The sequence below is a fragment of the Corylus avellana genome, chromosome ca7, assembly GCF_901000735.1.
Source record: "Corylus avellana chromosome ca7, CavTom2PMs-1.0".
Lineage (NCBI taxonomy): Eukaryota > Viridiplantae > Streptophyta > Magnoliopsida > Fagales > Betulaceae > Corylus > Corylus avellana.
This window is the reverse complement of record NC_081547.1, coordinates 26725865-26734725: the sequence shown is the minus strand read 5'-3', so window position 1 is coordinate 26734725 and position 8861 is coordinate 26725865. Positions and strand designations below refer to the sequence as shown.

General features: G+C 37.8%; 3 protein-coding genes across 3 annotated transcripts; all 3 read right to left on the bottom strand.

Moving 5' to 3' along the window:
- Nucleotides 1–2118: 2118 nt before the first annotated feature.
- On the bottom strand, nt 2119–3317 carry LOC132188543 (uncharacterized). Its single transcript, XM_059603033.1, has 2 exons — nt 2591–3317; nt 2119–2427 (listed from the first exon to the last, which is right to left on the bottom strand). Exons 1-2 carry the CDS (start codon nt 3218–3220, stop codon nt 2260–2262), a joined length of 798 nt encoding a protein of 265 aa, XP_059459016.1. The 5' UTR covers nt 3221–3317; the 3' UTR covers nt 2119–2259.
- A 2128-nt stretch (nt 3318–5445) lies between these two features.
- On the bottom strand, nt 5446–6051 carry LOC132188074 (uncharacterized). The gene has a single exon (XM_059602483.1). The coding sequence runs from the start codon at nt 6049–6051 to the stop codon at nt 5446–5448; it is 606 nt and encodes a 201-aa protein (XP_059458466.1).
- Nucleotides 6052–8228: 2177 nt separating this feature from the next.
- On the bottom strand, nt 8229–8861 carry LOC132188073 (uncharacterized). The gene has a single exon (XM_059602482.1). It carries the CDS (start codon nt 8859–8861, stop codon nt 8229–8231), a length of 633 nt encoding a protein of 210 aa, XP_059458465.1.

Sequence of the window (8861 nt, the reverse complement as noted above, 5' to 3'; positions counted from 1 at the left end):
TTGGGAGTGAGAGAACCATTGTGATAATGAAGGCCAGAGTTAACAAAGCCTTTGAGGTAACATAACACACGTTTGGCTGCTGTTAGATGAATTGAAGTGGGGGCTTGCATATGTTGACAGAGTTGGTTCACTAAGTATGCAATGTCAGGTCTTGTGAGGGTGACATATTGGAGAACACTAACTATGTGCCGATACTTAGTAAGATTGAAGAGAAGTTCTCCATCGAATTTTGACATTTTAGAACCAGAAACACATGGTGCTCTGTATGGCTTTGAATCTATCATGTAGGTGCGATCAAGAAGATCCAAGACATATTTGGATTGTCTAAGATGTAGGCTTGTAGCATCTCGGATAGCTTGGATTCCCATAAAGTATCCAAGAGTCCCAAGGTCTTTGATAGCAAAGTGATCGAGCTTGTAATTTGATAATGAGCCAATTCATGGTGTCTTCATGGTTGCCAATAAGGATGATGTCATCTACATATACCAAGAGAAAGATGTGAACTTGGCCATGATGATAGACAAATAGAGAGTGGTCCATTTGAGAGCCACTGAATCCCCATAGACGAGTGAACTAAGCCCTTGGAGCATGTCCATAGAGGGATTTGTTTAACTTGTACACATGATTCGGATAAGAGGATTCTATGAAATCTTGAGGTTGTTCTATGTAGACTTCCTCATCTAAGACACCATGAAAGAAGGTATTCGAAACATCTAGTTGCTTGATTGCCCAATCAATTAAATTGCACTACCAAGGTAGAATTAACCGAATGGTGGAATGTTTGATAACAAGGCTAAAAGTTTCATAATAGTCAACACCACTCAGTTGGTCAAAGCTTTTAGCTACAAGACGAGCCTTAAATCTGTCCACACTGCCATCTGGTTTTTGTTTGACTTTGAACACCTATTTGTTCCTAACTACATTATGATGAGGAGCCCTAAGGCACAATGTCCAAGTCCGGTTGGAGATGAGAGCATTGTTTTCAAGTAGCATGGCTTGGATCCATTCTCGTTTGGAAGCAGCTTGTTTAAAGGTTGAGGGTTCTGAAGGTAGAGAAATAGCTTGAAGGGCTGAAATGAGGTGTTTACTGCTGTGGAAGACTTTGAATCTAGGGAATTCCTTGGCCTTTAGATGGCATGTTTGTGATCTGGTGATGATTCGATTGATAGGAGCAGCAGGTGAAATGGGCGGTTGTGGTGAAGTAAGGTCCAAAGAGAGGGCATTGTTATGAGGAGAAGTTGGTGGTTGTAAACAGGAAGGTGATGCGTCATCCGTAGGATTGTTTGAATTATCTAAGGTTGAGCTCTGAGGTGAACAGATTTAGGGTGATCTAAGGATGGCAATTCAAAGGATGGAGAAGTAGCAGTAGACGATGGAGCATTAAAATAATTAAGATGATCGAGAAAATTCAGCAGGTAAAGGATTTGGTAAAATCACTAAGGATGTACCTTAGTTGGGAGTGACCTTGCAGGAGCCTTGTGAGAGGGACATACCTTTGGCATGAAATTGGTTTCCATCGAAGACAACATTTCTAGAGAGATCAACTTTGTTAGTTTGAGGATCAAAGCATCTATACCCTCACTGATTAGCACCATAACCCAATAGAATGCAAGGTTTGCTTCTAAAGGATAATTTGTGGATGGCATGAGGTCTAAGGAGATGATAGCATACGCAGCCAATTGTTTTCAAGATGGTGTAATCAGGTGTTGTGTTGAACAACTTGGAGAAAGGTGATTCATTGTGAATAACAAGGGAAGGTAACATTTTAATGAGGAAAATGGATGTGAGGAAGGCATTCACCCAAGTATAAGTATAAAACACTTTGGAAAAGTTATTCAGCCACCACCGTCCGAACGGCCTGTGAACAAAGCTCTCTGAAATTAGTACTAAAAGTCTTCTCGTTCATGGCCATGAATGGCCTTGCGAACGGTCCATCCTGGAAATGTTACAATGTGCTCCAGTGAAGCCAAATTACATGTGGGAATTACAAGGTTTTAATCACTAGAATTTGTCAATCACATATTTGACAAAAATATCCAACATGTATAATTATGCCTGCCCCACCATATGGTAGTATGTTTTTTTTATAATGATAAAGATATTATTTTGTTTACAAGATCAATAACTGCTAGAAACTTAATTCTATACAATTATCTTTAAGAGGTAGTTCTCTTCAACTATTATTCTTGCAAGAGTTTCTGTTTGATCAAAGGTAGGACTTTGTCATTGTCTTTATCACAATCTGTTGTATGTGATTTATCATATCCATCTGGCCGGGGCATCGGCCGCCACTGTGGCTCCGGCTCTGGGCATCGGTTGATGATATGTGGCTTTGACTTCGCTACTAGCTTTAATGATCATGTTTGGAATGAAGACGTCAGTCAAAACAGTCTTTGAATGCAAAGAAGCCTCGACCAATTTCAAACCCTGGCATCAAACCAGAAAAAATAAGTAAAATATATAGTTATAATATGTAATCATACTAGTAGCATATATAGCCTTGTTCAATGTTTACCAAACATGCAGTAAAAGAGGCATTTTTAGAAGTTGTAATGAACAGAAAACAAGGGATGATTGTTGATTGTCATACCTCATCCATGCCTAGATCGACGACTTTCTCCTCAATGGCCCCCGGTTCGTTGACATTGACATTAAACTTGGTAAGCAGAGAGATAAGAGTAGTGGAGGACAAGGGCTTCACCTCAAGATCATCCATCACCACGTATGTAACTGTCTCTTTCACGTAACCTTCCTCACTAGTGGAGGATGCCCTGATTTCGCTTGGTGGGTCTACAAATCTTACATTTCGGTCCATCTTAAGTTTGCACGAAGGACAAATTGTGCTATAGTCAACAGCAACGTAAAACCAACAACTACTGGAAATGGTCTGACACCTATACAATTGACGAAAAGTTGACCCAACGTTTGGCAAAAGGAGAGGAACTTCAGCACCGGGCATGATTACTTTGGGTTCTAGCAGAAAAAGTTTATTTTTGCCTGGTTGGATGTAATTAACACTCATATTTTTAATACTCTGGTAGAGGCTTGGCAAGCTGCCTACCACGCTGCCCCCCTCTTTCAGAAGCCTAGCTACAGCTCCGACAGGAAGAATGAAAATACTTAATAGAAAATCAACAAATACTTTGTCTGCTTCAGCAAAAAGCACCGTTTGCTCGTTTCTGTCTATGAAAAGCTTGAGGTTTACGTTTGTTGCTGCCATGTTAGGTGCTGGCGTCGATGATTATAAATCTACAAATGGATTAATGATCAATATAGCAAGAACCCTCAATAGGCTTTGTTTATTTAAAGGCTTTTGGCCTACAGAGAATTCGCTCTTGCAAGTGCCTTCTTATGCTAGCTACGCTTCATTACAATTTTCAGATAAACACAACAAAATTAAAAACAAAAACAAAAACAAAATTTAAAAAATAAAAAAATTCCTATAAATTGTGTAGGTCCTATCACTAAAAAAAACCCATTTTAATGATCACTCCGGATGCATTTTGCATTTTTCCTCCATGAATTTGTAAACAGTGCCGCAACCCATTTTTTTTATTCTACAAATGATCGATGGGTTGCATAATAAATTAATTTATTGTAAACCCAATTAATTGATGACAGTGAAAATAAAAATAAAAAAAGCAAAAAATAAGAAGAAGCGTTTTTCTTTAGTGGGTTTCTTTTGTAATTTGTATATTCTAGATATGTCTTAATGTTCATAAAATGTAAATTATGTTATACAAAATTGTAATTTAATATAATCCCGTTTGAGTTTCAGCTCAAAGCATTTGTAAGTTGTAACTCGTATACCTTTTTGATGTGGGGAAGGTCCACTCGCTTTCGAAACCTGTCTTTCTTCTTCGTTCGTTTCCAATGGTCTGAACCTGGTTTTGTTGGTATGAACCTCGATACCTCTTCATCTTGTTATTACTCCTTAAATAGCCGAAGACAACCACCAAGTCGAATATGAGATCAAATAAATTACGACTCCGTATTCTAATAAGGGATTGAGTGCCCTATGCAATCTTTGCCGTCAAGTAATTTGTCCTATCATTCCTAAGCAGAGGGCTTCTAGAGTGACTTGTAGGGTCTTCTTTAATAAAAAGAGGAAGGAATTATTCTTCTCCCAAGCAGAGGGCTTCGTCCATGGTACTTGTGATAGTAATTTGTCCTATCATTCCTATCTAATTTCGCACCAAAGAATTTTATACACATTGGTTCTTAATTTCGAATTACTTTCGTGCATGGTAAGTAGAAATCACTTATTTCTATCATGCCAAGCTAAAATGCGAGAAAAGATTAGAATATCCAACAATTTGATGCTCATATTGATTAAATGATTAGAATCACTTTAAAAAAATTATTTTACTGCATTTTTCCTTCCATAGAGTACATTAAATATACATAAACTGATATAACATAGCCCTCTTGGCTGTTCAGTTAGCTACCTCTTTGAGCTTTGAATGTCTATCTTTGGAAGGAGATGCTCTTCTAGTGATTTTGGCCGTGAACAATCCGCCTCTTTTTTATTCTTGGTCATTTGCTAATTATATTTCGGATATTAGTTTAGCTTTATCCTCTTTTCAAAGTTGGAATGCTTTAAAAATTTCTTGATATGCCAATTTTATGGCACATGCTTTAGCTAAATGGTCATTCGGGGTCCCCTATTTGGCAGCATTCCCACGGGGCATGGGGTCCCCTATTCTCTCTTCCATTCAGATCAAGAATGGCAAGAACCCTCCCTTGTAATTCTTTTTAATATTTGTATTAACAATTCTAACATAACTAATATTAAGCGCTACTAACCATTTAATAATAATGGTCAGGTTGATCTGAGCCCAATCAAATTTTACTATGTTAACCACACTTGAGAGGAAATCCATACTAGGAATTATCTTCAACACCAATACCAGATTATAATTAGTAGAAGCTTACATGACGTACAGCAAGTAAATGAACACCAAAAAGTTACAATCGAAAGAACTCTTGCAACTAGTAATTAAACAAACTGATTTTTGACATTGCCTTGATTGCTATAATCTCATTATTCATTGAAAACAATCAATCCCTTGATTTTCTCTTTCTAATACCGAAAATGAATCAAATTTCCACATATCCCACGTCCTTACTGGAGTCATCTGTTTTAATGATTTCTGCATGCTCATTTTTAATTGAGTCCTCAGATTTAATGATCTCGGTGTGAAGAAAGATGTCAGTCAAAACAGTCTTCGAATGTAAAGAAGCCTGGAGCAATTTCAAACCCTACCATCAAACAAAAAAAAAAGAAAGAAGAAAAATAGTTATAATAGTAATCATACTAGTGGCGCTGCATTTGGTAAAAGGCATGCAGTAAAAGAAGCATTTTTTGCAGTTGTAATGAACAGAAAACAAGGGATGATTATTGAATATTGATTGCCATACCTCAACCATGCCCAGATCGACAACTCACTCCTCAATAGCCCCTTTTTCGTTGACATTGACCTTAAACTTGGTGAGCAGAGAGATAAGAGTAGTGGTGGAACAGGGTGTCACCTCCAAATCATCCATCACCATGTATGTAACCGTCTCTTTCACGTAACCATCATTGGAGGAGGCCCTAATTGCGCTTTGTGGGCCTATGTATGTTACGATTCGGTCCATCTTAGACTTGCACTGAGGACAAATTGTGTTAATTTCATCAACCACGTAACTGCTACAGTAACTGTAACTGGATGAGTACTGGCACCTATACAGTTGACGGAATGTTGACCCAACGTTTTGCAAAAGGAGAGGGACTACAGCACCGGGCATGATTACTTTGGGTTCTAGCAGAAAAAGTTTGTCTTTGCTTGGTTGGATGTAATTAACACTCATATTTTTAAAGCTCTGGTAAAGGCTAGGCAAGCTGCCTACCACGCTGCCTCCCTCTTCCAGAAGCCTAAAGACAGCTCCCACAGGAAGAGTGAAAATGCTTAATAGGAAATCAACAAATTTTTTGTCTGCTTCAGCAAAAAACACCCGTTGCCCTTTTTTGTCTATGAAAAGCTTCAGGCTTACCTTTGTTTCAGCCATGTTAGTATCTCAAGTATTCTAAATCTTCGATGAGATTGAGTCCAGTAAGTGGCCTCTACTGGCTTGCCTGTTACCCTTTTTATAGCCTTTAAGGCTATATGGAATTCACTCTTGGAATGGAAGTGCCTTGTTTTATTACCGTTTGGAACTTGGAACAGTCAAATGGACATTCTGCTGCAATGGACAACTGTTGATTTTCTCAATGGATAATCCATTCAATTTTGGCCACAAAATAATGAGAGATTAATTTATGAGTAGTAATAACAACTACTTGAAGCAATTTAAAACCCAATTGGAGCTTGTGTCAAATAAACATTTTGCAGCGAATTGAAGCACTGTTGATGTTCTCAGCCGAAAACCATTGGAGTTTGTGACTTGAAAAGGTCAATTCAACATTTAGCTGCAAGGGACTCTTGATTTTCTCTATAGGAAATACTTTCATCAGTTTTGGGCACAAATTAATACGAGCAATCGTTTCGGATTCTGTTTCTTCCATTCCATCTTTTCCCCTCCTCTCATTTCCTTCTCCTTATACCAATGGAAGCAAAACAGAGGCTTTGAACTGGGATGATTATCCTCCACACCCCCAACCAGACAATTTAGAATATCTGAATAGCTGAAAACCAGTCCTTGTCGGCTTCATCACTACTCTGATCTCCATTGCAGAAGTTGAACCCAACCTGTTTCTTTTCAGGTTTGCAAACAGTGCGGATCAATCGAGAGTGACGCAGCGACTCTGTAATACACTTTGGAGCATTTAATTTTCCATTTTATTTTAAAACGATAAAAAAATAAAAATAAAAAACGGTAGACTTCAGGGTATTCCTTCAACTTAATAACATGCAATCTACAACAATAATCTCCTGAATGGCTCAATAATATCCCCTTGAATTTTCGATACCTCTCTCTCTCTCTCATGCACATCAGCATACGTAGAAATCCCTTCTTTTTTTGATGAACTTCCCTCTGATGGCAAGAAATTAATAGATCGAGTAACAAAATTTAAAATTCAATAAAGTTAAGTTGCTTAAGCACTTAAGCAAACGTATATTGTTATTCAAATGATGTAAAATGAGTTTGGTAGCTGAGGCAATTGTCAATGTTGTTAAACTAATGATTAAGTCATTAATTTAACATGGTATTAGAGTTAAAAGTCCTGAGTTTGAACGTTAACTCCGTCAAATCACCTCCATTTTAATTGAATATTTCACATATTGAGCCTTACCTATTAAAAGGGAGTTTAAGCCCGCACGTAATTAAATAGAATCACGTTTAGTAGCTGAAGCAGTTGGTAGTTGTAATTCACATAAAGGAAGGGATGATTGCCATACTTCATCCATGCCCATATCCACCACTTTCTCCTTAATATCATTTAGTAGTCCCATGGGAAGAAAACTATTCCCAGGATCCCTTCGCATTTGCAGTCAATTATACACATTTTGTTGCAATGGGACTGTTGATTTTCTCAATGGAAAATCCTTTCAGTTCAATTTGCCCACAAATTAATGAGAGATTGCCATTTATGAGTAGTCACAACAACTTCTTGAAGCAATTTAAAAGCCAATTGGAGTTTGTGGGCATTTGTTTCAGAATTAATTAATTTATCGAATAAAGGAAAATACAGAAAACTCTTATGGGATTCATCTACTCAAATAGTCGTATTTTTAATTACTGTATTTTTCTATCCATGGAGTGCATTGAATATACAAAAATTGTTATAACATATTCATTTGTATTAACAACTCTAATTTAAGAGCTAGTAATGGTTCCATTTTAATAAGGGTCAAGTTGATCTTCATCAGTAATATCAGTTTATAATTAACAGAAGTTGACATAACTGCAACTAAATCAACACCAAAAATTTGCAATCACTTGTATTCTACACATTCATTAACAACAATCATTCCCTTGATTTACTCAATTCTGATACGGAAATATGCATCATTAGTTCAAATTCCACATATATCCATCGCTCTTATCTTTGTCTGCTCATTCTCAATCGACTCCTCAGTTTTAATGATTTCTGTTGGAAGAAAGACATCAGTCAAAACAATCTTGGATTGCAAAGAAGCCTTAGCAAATTCACACCCTACCATCAAACCACATAAAAGAAGGCAGTTAAAATATGTAATCATTTGGTAGTTGTAATGCACAGAAAACAAGTGTTAAATGTCAAATCAAACCTCATCCAGGCCCATATCGACCACTTTCTCCTCAATATCTCCAACATCCTTGACATTGAACTTGGTAAGTAGAGTGACAAGAAAGCTGGAGGAAGATGGCTTCAACTCCAGATCATCCATCACCATGTATGCAACCGTCCCTATCACGTAACCTTCCTCACTAGCGGCGGATGCAGCCCTGGTTGCCCTTGTTGGGTCTACGCATTTTACATTCCGGTCCATCTTCGATTTGCATGAAGGACAAATCGTGCCAACATCAACAGCCGCGAAGCTCAAACAATTACTGCCTGTGTTCGGACACCTATACAATTGAGAAAATGTTGAGCCAACGTTTGGCAATAGGAGAGGGACCTCAGCACCAGGCATGACTAGTTTGGGTTCCAGCAGAAAAAGTTTGTTTTTGTCTGGTTTGATGTATGTAACACTCAAATTCTTAATGCTCTGGTAGAGGCTTGGCAGGCAGCCTACCACGCCGCCTCCATCTTTGAGAAGTCTGGTGACAACTCCTACGAGCAGAGTGAAAATGCTAAGCAGGAAATCAACAAAATTTGTTGTCTGCTTCGGCGAAAAAGTACCTGTTGCTTCTTTTTGTCTATGAATCTTCAGGCTTACGTTTGTTGCAGCCAT

Coding starts and splice junctions, on each gene's coding strand:
- LOC132188543 (XM_059603033.1), bottom strand. CDS start 3,220: ATGGCAGCAACAAACGTAAACCTCAAGCTTTTCATAGACAGAAACGAG. Junction 2,428..2,590: donor TCGATCTAGGCATGGATGAG/GTATGACAATCA, acceptor GTTTGATGCCAG/GGTTTGAAATTGGTCGAGGC.
- LOC132188074 (XM_059602483.1), bottom strand. CDS start 6,051: ATGGCTGAAACAAAGGTAAGCCTGAAGCTTTTCATAGACAAAAAAGGG.
- LOC132188073 (XM_059602482.1), bottom strand. CDS start 8,861: ATGGCTGCAACAAACGTAAGCCTGAAGATTCATAGACAAAAAGAAGCA.